This window comes from Natator depressus, chromosome 6, assembly GCF_965152275.1.
Source record: "Natator depressus isolate rNatDep1 chromosome 6, rNatDep2.hap1, whole genome shotgun sequence".
NCBI classification, from domain to species: Eukaryota; Metazoa; Chordata; order Testudines; family Cheloniidae; genus Natator; species Natator depressus.
This window is the reverse complement of record NC_134239.1, coordinates 29767327-29780486: the sequence shown is the minus strand read 5'-3', so window position 1 is coordinate 29780486 and position 13160 is coordinate 29767327. Positions and strand designations below refer to the sequence as shown.

The 13160-nt window shown below is 38.5% G+C and overlaps 1 protein-coding gene across 1 annotated transcript in view; it reads left to right on the top strand.

Moving 5' to 3' along the window:
• The window catches only part of OTOG (otogelin), a 165346-nt gene that overhangs the window by 67019 nt on the left and 85167 nt on the right, over positions 1 to 13160 (top strand). The window contains exon 24 of the mRNA XM_074954907.1: positions 12831 to 12938. Within this exon, the coding sequence (XP_074811008.1) occupies positions 12831 to 12938 (108 nt within the window). The remainder of the gene's footprint in view (positions 1 to 12830; positions 12939 to 13160) is intronic.

Below are 13160 nucleotides of genomic sequence, written 5' to 3'. Positions count from 1 at the left end.
CAAGACATACATTTACTTCTACTCAAACCATGATATCATCTTTGTGAGGTTTCACTTAAATTGGTTTAGATTAATTTGGTAATTTACTGTTAAAAACTGACATGATTGAAACAAGGGTTAAATTAATTTAAATGTGTCTGTATTAGGAGTTTGTATCAGTTTAACTAGATTGATATTCTTTAGTTGACTTAGTAAAGTGGTGCAACTTTCCTAGTATAAAAAAGTTCTGGTATTATTTAAAGCAAGTATATTGTAGATTGAAGCTGCTTCCAGTTTTTTCACTAATACAATTGGCCAAAACATTAAAGTTGGCTACATCTAACACACAGACTCTCTTCATGCAGTAGATGAAGAGTTGGAAATATATTTAAAAATAATTTTAGATCCTAGCAGACAGGCAAGAACTTCACATCACTTGTTCTAGGATTCTTTCTTTGTTGTGCTCAGAGTATTCTGTTAGAGTTCTTGATCGAATAGTAAAACATGAAATCTAAGATGCATATAAAATAAGAGAGTCGTTTATGATATCTGATAGTATAAAGTACCTGTATTTTCAGTATCTCAGTCAGTTTACATCAGTTACTCTTAGGACAATATGAAATTTTGTACTGTTAGGACAATATGAAATAATACTTCTCTCCCCGTTTTTAAAAGTATGACTTGGGGAGGAAAATTGTTCCAGGAATATAGTCTATGTAATGTTGCCATACCTTGTGCTTCACTGGCAAACTAAGGTCCCGCTCCTTTTATATTTCATCCATAGTTTTCACGATCGAATATCTTCTCAGAATTTTTAACATCAAGATTTTCTCCTCTCTCTCTCTGATTATTTGAATATTTCTGTACATCCACGCTCCGTCACAAGAGGGAAAATAATGTCCTGTTCATAACACAATTAGTTGTGATTCTTCAAACTAAAACTCCAATTGTCTGCTAAAGAATAGATATAAGTCAGCATAACCCAACAGTATTATATGATCTTTAATCAGAACATAGAGGCAGAAAGCAATAGTGTGTTTCTGTACTCCTCAGCTCCTAAGTGTCCCCGTTTAACATAATACAGTTTTGACCCTGATCTACTGCAAGCTTTCCGTTGACTTGAACAGGCATTGGATGGGCCAGATCCATAATCATCACTGGAAAAGGGAAGCTCTCATTTATTATGACTTCAAACCTATTCTTCCTGTTGCCTACTAGATAAGTTATCATCTGGTTTATTGAAAGAACTTCCCCTTTTTTCCCTCTGGCATCAAGGCTTTAGCTTCAGTGGGAGCAGGAGATATGGGTCTTAAAGCATGAATAATTATTTATAAGCGGATTTTGTCAGAATGAAACCTGAGGATTAACTGAAGTTTCAGTGCCTATTTTAAGTAGTTTAAAAAATATGAGAGGGCAACTTTTGTGTGTGTGCATGCCCAGGAATTGGCTAATGATATTAATGCAACAAAGAGGCCATCATCATGCTTTGCATGCAATTATTTCCCCTTTCTCAGACAGACAGCCTTTGTATTCCAAAGTTTGCATAGAAACTTGACCTAGTTTATTCCTTCATTTTCCCCTAAAGCAGCTTTTTGTACACAGCAATAGTTTAATCTTCCTATTAATTTTCCCATATGGCACACAGCAGACTTAACTAAAGGTAAACTATATTTTTACTTTTACGGTAAGTTTTGCTCCTCTCTCAGTGAGAGATGCGTGTTCCTTCAGTATTCTCAATTCCTTCTTAAAGATACTGAATAGAAAGTACCTGTATGGATATCTGCATTCTGACTTCAGAAGAGCACAAGTCTCCTTTCCAGTCTACACTGTGTATATTCTTTAGTAATTTCTCAGGCAGAATTTCCACTCATGCAAATAGGAACTCCATGTACAGAATATGTAAGGGAAGTCCAGATCACTGATAAGAGATCTGTGGAACAGAAAGGAAGCTTCCCCTTGCTCTATGTACATGTGCATATATTCTGTTTCTCTCTGAACATGTTGTACATATTTTTACATAAATGCTCCTCCCCTTTAATTCATGAATAGCTCTGGCTTGTCCATTGCCTGCTTGGCTGTTGGTGCTCTATTGGGCCAAGATAGAGACTCACCAGGGCTCTGCCTAAGCCTAAGGAAGCATCTAACAGAGGATGATTTCCCTCCCTCACACAGCTATCCAAGGCAGCCTGGGAGAAGGGAGAATAGAGGAGAAGCCAAGAATCAACAATATGATGGCTGCCTGCTTCCCTGACACAGCATAGATTAGAGTAATGAGGGGACTCCTCTAAGTTGTGCCAGCTGAAAACAATGTTGTGGGACCCATACACCAGATGGCAATAACAATGCAGCGAGCTCCAGCCCCCTGTCCTGATCCTTCACATGTCTCATCATACCCCCACTATGTCCCACTGCAGTGTGAGCTGTGGGGCAATGGAGGAACTGGCTACTCTGCCTTTGCAGCTGTTGAGGATTCCCTTAGCATGGGGGGAATCCCTGTCAATAGACTTGTAGATGTTTTCTGCTTTTTGTGCTGCTCAAGCAACACAAGAGAGTGGAACATGAGAGAAAATATGCATCAAAATATTGATTTGTAGCTCCTTGATCTTTTTGAAATAACGTGTTTGGCCCTTAGGTCAAAAAGGATGAACATCACTGAATTATGGGGTCATGATCAGTCTTATGCACCTTGGTGTATAACATGCAGATTTAACTGGTACAACAAGGGGAAGATAATGAAAACAGCTTCAGGTGAAGAGAATCTCCACTTTTTTCTAAGAAGCTCCTTTTCCATATCTTAATAGAGGGGCCTTGGGATGAAGCAAAGGGAAGTTTAGTGTGTGGGATTTTTTTTGTTTTGGTTTGTTTTGGTTTGAACATGTAAACATGTCAGAGGAGGCACTGTTATTTTACTTGGGTCTGTAGATCCAAACTCATTAGGAGGCATGATCATAATTTCTCTACCTCATGAAATTTCTAACCTCTCCACTAAACCTGAATGACTTTGCCATATACCTGTGCAGTATAGCCAGCAGGATTTTATGCATGTTCCAAGCAGTATTGGGTAGATGATTTATGGATAAGCTGCATACCCCAAATCATTTGACTCGGCTTTTCCAGATACCTGTGCCAATTAAATATTTCTTCTCAATGTTTTATTCTTGACTAAATATGTCAGATGCTGTCAGCACTTAAAGATTTAAATAGAGGACAAACATACCTCCACTATTATAAACTGAACAAGATGAAAGCTGGGAACAGCCAAGATATTCTCTTGGCTGTGTTTTCTGATACCTGCTGATGCTATGAAAAGAACACAAATAGGTACGTATTCCTTTATAAAGAGAGCTCTCACTCTTCCTTACAGGTGAGCTTTGTGGAACGCTTTGTAGGTAGTTCAGTATTTTAAATAAGCATGTGCTCAAGTCTTCCAGGACAGAGAATTGACTATCAGGATATTCCCACTGTATGTTCCTTTTTGACTATCCATTTTCTAGTACTTCATATTGGAAAGATTAACAAGGAGCAGGAATAACAGGGTCATCTATTTTTTTAAAAAGTTATTTTAACTTGTATCATTATTAACACAGATGAGCTGGGAAAATCTAATAATTTACATTATACAGGTGTTTATTCTTAATAACATTAATCTAGCAAATTCACATTTCCATGTGAATCTTATCCAGAGCCATAAAACAATTTCCATATACCTTGCATACTAATTTCATTGTATTTAACCTGAAAAGAATCAAGAGGACCTCAGGCCTTCTGATGACAATAGCACAAACACAATTGAGAAGGTGTAGTCAATAGTTTTTAGAACGCATTGTCCATAATATCACTCCATCTTCTTTGCTTGGTTGTACCTATTTATTAGATCTTCCAGAAGTGTTTCCCTTCCGATATTTTTCCATCTCTACATCATTTAAGTCATAATTAGCTGCTATATATGTCCCTTCATGTGGGAATCATTTGCCCTGCTCAGCTTCTGCTGAATATTTGTCACCTTTACAACATCCATTTGTGTATGATCAACCTCATCGTTATCTGTGTATTTATTTTGTACAAGCTCCAAAAATGATAACCACACATCATGAAATCTGCTTGATCCTTGTATAAAGTTAGCTGTGATTTTTTCCATTGTAATGATATTCCATCCCTTATTTCTCCATGTCACTAATCTTGGGATCAATCTTTTTTCAAAAAATGAACTGTCACACAACTGCTGCTACTGGTGATTGTGTTATCAATGGGTCCTGATGGGATCATCATCTACCATCTCACAACTAAGCAATGCAAGTGAAAAACCTCAGCCCTTGGTCTTGGAAGTTGGAGGAAAATTGTGATCTATGTTCATACAAAGGTGCGCATCATTGCAGTATTGCTTCTTCACAACTACCACCCTGTAGTCCTGCCACTCATCCCTTTCCCATAGGACTTCAGTGATACCAATCGAATGATATGGAATTGGCTCTTTCTTAGTTCCGCGCTATTTGCTGACCATCTAGAGGTCTACTATGTTACTAAAATTTAGCTGGAAGAATTAGTAGGAGTGACCTCTCTGAGTGAGACACTACAAAAGGGTCCTGGAAAGGAGGCTGGGATTCTATATCAGTAAAGGAAGGTGAAACATCTGATTCTAGAATCTGTCTCATTTTTGTGTCCTGGACATACTATTACTTGATATAACACCTGAATATTCTGGATAAATTGTGTCATTATATACAGTTAAAAATCTCAGTCTGCCTGTGATGACATTTCCCCCTTTAAAGGCCCTGACCACATTGGCTGCAGCAACCGTGTCCTGACAGGCCATAGGACTGGCTGTCACACCTTTTACCTGTACTTGACTTACACAGATTTGCTCCAGATTTATATTTATAAGATAGCCTTACATGTAGCCTGTGTTTTGGGTGGCCAATTTTTTCAGCTCTCTCTAAATGAAGGGATATTTTATGTTCCTCCATTTAACCTAAATGGAAAGTAGCTGTTATGCCCATCAGCTTCACACCAGTGTAAAAGAGATAAAAACCATGACCAGTGTGCCCAATGGCCATTCAAGCATGTCCTCAAGGAATAATCCACAAAATGATTTAGTCAAATGTTGGTTAAAACCAGCCTTAATGCAGGTGACAATGCTTGGCATTTGCACAGTACAGGAAGCAGACTTGGAATATATTTTTCCGGGTAGTATAAATCCCCAAATAATTATTTCTGACTTGCGGTGCACCAAGTCATAAAATCAATAAGATATGTAGTTTCATGGTACTATGCTTTGACATTAGTGTTTCCAGATCATACTTTTTCATCTATTAAACAGTAGTGAGGGGGTTGTTTTTCTTTTTCCAGTCTAGACTAGAATGCAGTTCATGAAATGCTTTCTACTATAGCTAGACCTGCTTTGCACCTTTGGAAGGAGATATATTTTAAAACGGTCCCTGAGAACACTCTTTCTTGTATATATGGCTAACATTGGGCAAAGTTGACCAATTGGGGCATTTTTTCCTTAGGCTTAGGCTTGCTCTTATAAATTAGAACCATGGAAAAGATGATATTAAGTAAACTGAAAATTGCAGCATTCCAAGTTTAATGAGATGCTGTAATCCATCCAGAAATATTGTGCCTGCTTTCCTCCCACCACCAAAAATGAGAAATTGCTTCTTATTGTATTTTTGTAATAAACAGGTGGCATACCAGATCAAATAACATGTAAGAAGCTTAAATGAATTCCAGGAAGGTTTTTAAAAAAGAAAAATCATCACTTTTTAATTTGCACAAAGTAAACAATGCATTTAATGTAATTTTAAAAATACCTGTCTATGGCCAGATAAATTTAACAATGTAGGAGGAATGTAATTTTCTCTCCAATATTTTATAAAGCCACCTTTTATGATAAATATACTTTTGAGTCGTGTCATGGTGATCATATCCACTGCGCCAGGCACAAGATATAAATCCTCAAAGCTCAGTTGTATGTCCTGTCCTATTGGTACATGTCAAAATATCTTCTTTTCCAAATGTCTTGTTCATGTTTTTTATTTACACAGGATTTAAGGAAAGAGCATTTAATTTTACATTCTTAATGTGAACAAACTAAAAACAATATGCACTCTACCTCTTTGTTAACGGGTATTCCAAAACTCCCAGATGATTCACCCTTATTAATCTTTCCCCCCTCATTGTTCTTTTAGGTTAAACGGAGATGTGGGGTGGCCACTCATAAATACTTGAATTCCTCAGGAAAAGTGGATACCTGTCTGACTAAGTGTTGGAGGCGTGTTTGGCTCTGTACCCCACTACCTGCCCATGAAGGCATTATGCTATTACATATGCTGAATTAGGGTGACCGGAGAGCAAGTGTGAAAAATTTGGACAGAGGTTGGGGGGGGTAATAGGTGCCTACATAAGAAAAAGTCCCAGAAATCGGGACCGTCCCTATAAAAACGGAATCCTATGCTGAATCAACATCTGTTGAAGTAACACCTCCGGTTGGGTGCTTCCAGATCTGATATTCATACTGGTGAAGTGCTGTTTGCTGGTGTTGACTTCAGTTTTTCAAAAGTATTGTTGTAGGATGACTGAAGGGATAGTACGCTATTGAGACTAGGAAGGGGACGTAAGGAGACTTGGTTTTGTTGCCTCAAGACTGAATGTGCCTCTAGTGCTATATATAAAGAAGCAAAAGTAAATACTTTTGTTTCTCATACAATTTGCTGTGTTTATTTGCTGCTCTAACACACTGCAGTGCTTCTGGATCTCCCCAAAATGCCAGGTCTGTTTATTTTCTAAGCACCTCTTTCCCACTAGTGGTGCTAATGAATTCCAGAAAATGCTTGCAATATATCAGAGATAGACTTACCATTACATTGTATCCTGTTCTAATGACATTTTGAGTCTTCGAAATACATTGTTTGCATGTTACACTTTTTAAAAGCTTATTACAGTGATCACCATTTAAGTCAACATTTGCCAACATTTATCACACAGAAATTTGAGAAGCCACATTTCTTTCCCATTGTGAGCATAGGAACATATTATATCTGTGTTACTGATTGACAACTGATTGTAAATGTTGACTTTTTAATGTCCACCACTACAGTGCTTTATATTATTGTTACGATGTATTATATTGTTACCTCTTTTGACCCTAGCATTTAGCCAAAATTCAGGATCTAGCAAGTTATTTCCATGAGGAGGAGAAATTGATGACACAGTCAGTTATTTCGTTGGTTCAGTCCTGTTTCATTTACAAAGAAACTGTCCTGTTTCCTGGACACAGCAGGAGGCAGTTTCTCTGCTCACAGTTCCAAGTGCCATTCCAGCCAAATTTAGGGGAAAACTCTCAGCTTTTTCTCAGGATCATGCTACAAGCTGTTCTCTGGCAGTCCTTGGCTTTCTCCTGCCTTCTCTGTGTGCTTCTGTGGTGCATCTGCCCCTTTTCTCTCTCTCACACAGAGACACACAGCTGCAATCAAATCAACCCTCTACCTCAAGATTTACATTCAGCATGCAGTGAAACACTTCTACCCACACAGTTTGATTTTTGAGCGGCCTTACATGTAGCATATATTTTGGATGGCCTATTTTTTCAGCTGTCTCTAAATGAAGCTCTCTCTAAATGTTCCCTCATTTAACCTGAATGGAAGATAGCTGTGATGCCCACCAGCTTCAGTGAGGTTGCTCCCAGCCCCTAGCATAACAATATCACCTCTACAATCTTTTAACGTTCATTTTACTTCAGAAGTGACACATTTCATTTTGTTGAAGGTAATTACTAACAGCAGGAAACATATCTATTATATTACAGTTATTATAGTTACAATTATTTTATTTTTTCCCCTCTGTGAGTGTAGTTGAAGAACCATAAGCCCGGCAAGCCAACACATGGCTGGATGTTTTTTTTTTAATCCATATTACAGTTCAGATGGTTCTCATGCTAACATTGTGCAAAGTACAAAGCAGGCAGCTATTTGATCTGAATCCAAAAAACAGCTGCCATTTATTACCTGGCAAAGATGGGTGAATCTACTGATCTACTAACTGTGGTTGAATTGTCCTCTTTGTTGAAAACTACTTCAACCATAAAATAAGGTTGGTCATTTAGCAGATAACTTGTTATTCTGCTATGCTACAGCTAAAAACTACACAAACTCAGAATATTTCATCTTGCACATATACATATACACACATTCATACAAAGAAAAGCATGATTCATTTTTTTGATTAATTGTATGTGAATAGGAAATTCAGACAACCACAGTTCAGGAAAATCTAATATTATCCTCTCTGTCAGACATGAATGACAGAGTTCTTTCTGTTTTTTCTCTCACACAGACCCTACACTCACTGAAATACTGACTCTGACTAAACTCTGGGCTGAATTCTGCCCTCAGTTTACATACATGCAACTCACACAAAGGCAATACTGTGGCTGGTGTGTAAAGATGAAATTTAGCTCAGTGTATTTAATCAACACAATTTCCACACAAGAAACACTCCTGAACAGTCACTAACTTTCTGAGGGCTTGTCTGGATGAAAAGTTAGTGCACAGCAAGCTGGGGTGTAAATTTGAAGCATGCTAGCAGAGCAAGAAGATGCTCATAGGATAGTGGGATCAATCTGTCTGAGCCAACAACCACCTCCTGGAGCAAATGGAGGAACTGAGAGGACCGAGGTTGATGGTCCAGGAGAGGGCAGAGAGGTGTGAAAAGTGCAAAAGCATGGACACTGAAGTATAAAGCATAGTGACCACTGACCAGGAAGCTTGAATCCCTGCAGAAGAATGGAGTAAGGATTCAAGCACCCAGGAAGATGGTGTAAGGATGTGGATTCACCATCCAGTGAAGGATTTAGTATTGACAGCCACCATTACGGTGTTTGTGTCTACTGTAGAGGCTGCAGTACTTGTAGTAACTTTTATCGCCACCCAACAAACCCAGCTCCTACTGGAATAGAAAAAGGTAGAAGATAAGGTTGTGGCAGTGGATAGGGTCGAAGAGGAAATGGCACAAATGCACATGGTAGAGGTCCAAAAGGTTAAGGCCTTGCAAAAACACAAATAAAGCACTCCTCGAGGGAGCAGATCCTAGCCCAAGCTATACTGCAGGAACAGGACCTGGCCCATCTCAGAACTGAAAAAGACACAGTGGAACAGCAATGTTTGTTGCTGCAGAAGGACCTGACTAAGCTTCAGAACTTGCTTAAGGTCCAGCTGGGGCTGAAGTCCAGCGTGGCTAAAGTTAAAGACCTGGGAAGGCTGAAATAGCCATCCTGAAAAAAGGCTTAGAACCCTGCAGAGTGCAATCACTGCAGCATAAAGATGGATTGAGCCAGCAGGGACCACAAGCTGATGAAATTCAGAGCTTCCCTGCCCTAGGTCCAGTGATATGGGATCACAACAAAGCTGCAAGGAAAAGCCACAACCCGCCCTCTGCTAAAAAGAAGAGCTCTACCAAAGGAAAAAGGATAATTTTTATCTTCCTAACCTACTGAATGCCATTCATAAAATAGTGTGGGCACAAAAAGAACAAGAAGTGGATGTTGCCAAGTCAGATACTAAAAGCTGTGGGCAAAACGGTGCAATCCCTGGTTTTTGGTAACCCTGAAAGGGGTCTGAACCTCAATAGATATATCCTTAACTTTGAAGGATGTTATCCCAGGAGGCTCCTCTCCAGGAGGTCAGGAGGCCACATTAGAAAAGTTTGTTTGTGATGAAATCTCCGTTCTATTAATCACACTGGAGATGGTAAAGAGCTTCAACTATCTGATAATTGCATAGTAATTATGACATGCCATGGACTATGGAGGGCTCTCAAAACCCACCAAAGTTGGATAGTAGCCCACAGGGGGCGCCAGGGTCGAAAAAAGGACTGTGGTACCACACCCAGCGGCTAGGAGGCACTCAAGAGGTGAGTCTCCCCATTACAGATACAAAATGGGAGGGTTGCAGAAGATGCCTGACACTTGGCAACCCTGTCAACCAATTATAAAAAGTTGACTATTCAAGAGTTCTAAAGTGCCCTGACAATTAATTAATGTTACAACAGCATAATTCCGCAAGCAGGAACATTCTCCGGGAACAAATTAACTCCACTAGGCCAGCAAGTGAATCCTCTACAATGGGGCCACTAGGTGCTACAGTAATGCTAATAATAAGCACAGGGTACATCAGTTTTGTTGTACCTCTCTTTCCCCTGTCATCTAGTAGGGATGTTGTTCATGGCATTGGCGTACACTCACAATAGCTGGTATTTGCAGTTTCCCTCCTTCCTGATACCCTTGCATCATGAGTGGATCATTGCAGGCAAAATCTGAGGAGTTTGCAGAGTGGGTGAGAGAAACCCCAGAGGCAGGTTTGTGGATGGGGCCAGGGTATTTCACTGGCCATATGACTTTGCATAAAGGAGGGAAGCGAGTGCACCATGCACTGAGCCTACAGAAGGCCAACACTACAGTAGTGACCATGGAGTGACTCTTTTGCTGGTGCAGCCTGTGGAGATGATTCTTTACTTCGCAAGCTCAGGTACTTGAGCTTGGCAAAAGTGAGAAGCATTTATCCCTTAGGCTTTTGTTCACTCAAAAATGCCATTTTTGCTTCTAATAATTCTCCCCTCCACCCCCATGGACATTATTTAAATGAACGCAGGAGCCTAATAGGGTGGCAGTGAATTTGATTCAGTACAAGTTGAGTTTGATGAAGGAAGCTATACCCTTAGCACTGATCTTTAGGTTGCACATAAATAGGTGTTAGAAATAATGCCTGATACTTCAGAAGAAAAGGGAGAGTTCTGGGCATCTCTAGATGGCATATTGTTATGAATTCTTAGATCGTTGAAATCAACCTAGTTCTTTGGCTTTACAAGAGAGAGAGCTGTTATCACTTATTTTATCCAGTGTAATATTACAGAGATGGAACTTGCATTTGGTCTTAGCTTGTCAATGTGATTCTCTTTGTCTCTGAATGTGGCCTATTCAGTTTGTAGCTTAAACCAGTGGGAATTTTGGTCTTGTAGTTAAACTGTCCAATAAGTGACAGAAAACTTGAAATGGGTATAACTTACAAAGGACATTTCAAATGCTCTAAAGAAAATTACAGTCTTTCAGTTTAGTGATTTCTTGTTTTCCTGATGTTGTTACTGTGTTCCCAGCAAAAGAGCCCCAGAGTGGAGAAGTTCTTGTTGTTTTTTGTTTTAAATCATACTGAATTGGGGTCTAGGTTATAGTCACAGAACTTGGTTTACAAAACACTAATTCATCCAGTGTACACAAAGAACAAGTGCTGTGATGAATGCATTTAATGCAATAATTTATTTTTTCCTCTGCGTTCCTGCAGAGAATAAAATGGTGGCACCAACCAGTTTGTCCAGGATATGACTGTCAATGATGAGCTGCTCCCCTGACTCAGATAATCTAGCACACATATATTACAATGGTGAGCAACAGATATGACTTTTCTGAGTAAATTGGACTAGTCTAATGGATTTTCTCAGGGAAATTCTCTGCATGCATGTAGCAGAGAAGAACTTTTATTCTTAAAAAGTACTTACTTTTCAAAGAAACCAACATCAGCCTGGCAGCAATACTTAAACGATTATTTCTTGCCCAAAGCCAGTAAATGTCGAAACTCTCCTTAAAAAAAAAATTAAGATAATTTTAGATCTTATGGGGCCTTCAAGGGATCCCTCTCCCCTTTTCTATCCAATTAGCATGTTTTTCGCCACAATTTCTGCACAGGAATAGTGGTTTGCACTAGTAGAACTCAGTGCAATCTGGAGTCATAAGGATTACAACGAAGGGTCTACTTCCTACTATTGTATATAACTAAGGATTCACGTTTTTAAAAAAATTCTCATTTCTCATTCTATAAATCTTTTTCACTGGTGGCAACTGAAACTTCTGAAATCCATTAATGTGTCTTTGGGACCTTTTTGAATTCCCATCACCAAATGGTACATCAAATTGTACAAGAAAAAAATTTACACATAACTTATGTTTGATTAATTGGAGAATTGTTACTCTGTTCTAATAGTTCTTTTATCATTTACTGTGTATTTTCCCAGTATTTGTGTAAATTTAAATAATTCCATGTATTAAGTCCATCTTTCCTGTTTCCATTTATTTATCCCTGGTATGTTAGTTTCAGGGTTTTATTTTAAATTTTGTATTTGTTGCTATATTTTGTGTTGGTGAACAAGAATTCTCCCTTTCTTCCTTTGTTGGTAGAATCCCCAGACATTTTCCCGTACGCTTCTTGAAGTTCCAATTTTTTATCTATTCCATTAGTTACTACCTTTATAATCATGAGTAAGAAACGTAAGACCTGATTCTGTAAATATGCATGCATGAGATTAACTTTACTCTTGTGAGTAGTCCCTTTGAAGGCAATGGGGCCACTCACAGTGCAGAAGGTTAAGCACGTGTGAGGAGAAAATACTGGGTATCAAAGAGCTCTTTAATCTAGCAAAAAAGGAAATAAGAACCAGGGGATCAAATTCAAGTTAGAAATAAGGGACAATTTTTTAACAGTGAGGGTTTTAACCATGGGAACAAACTGCCAAAGGAAGTGGTGGATTCCCCATCTCCTGGTGTCTTCAAAACAAGACTGGATGCTTTTCTGGAAGATATGCTTTAGTCAAACACAAGTTACAAAGGTAAAAACTTGTATTAGGAACAAAAAATGTATTTTTGAGTTCCCAAAAGCATTAAAAAATGCTTCTGCTGCTGCTGCTGCTTTTTAAAGAAAAATGTTGTGGAGTTCATTACAAATTATTTAAAAGAGCAGTGAAAAGATTTATAAATGTATAGATCTGAAAAATATATTTGCATTTAATGCATACTTGATGTTTTCTGACAGCCTTGTTAAACATGGTGATGCATGCTTTGAGCCAGATGAATGCCCATGTTCATGGAAAGGAAAGGAGTACTTCCCAGGTGACAAAGTCATTTCTTCCTGTCATACCTGGTAAGCAGAAAGCTATCTGGCTGTTTAATCTCATGCTAGAACCTCCCTTATCTGATGATTAGTTATTTTTCTGTTTTGCTTTACTGTTCTTGATTATATTTTTCAAACCAGTTTCTAGCATTTCATCTCCAGTAATTTTATTTTTACATTTGTTTCAAATAAATGTTAAAAATAGAACTGTTTTTTAGAACTGGAACATTATCACAAGAGACTCCCAAGTGA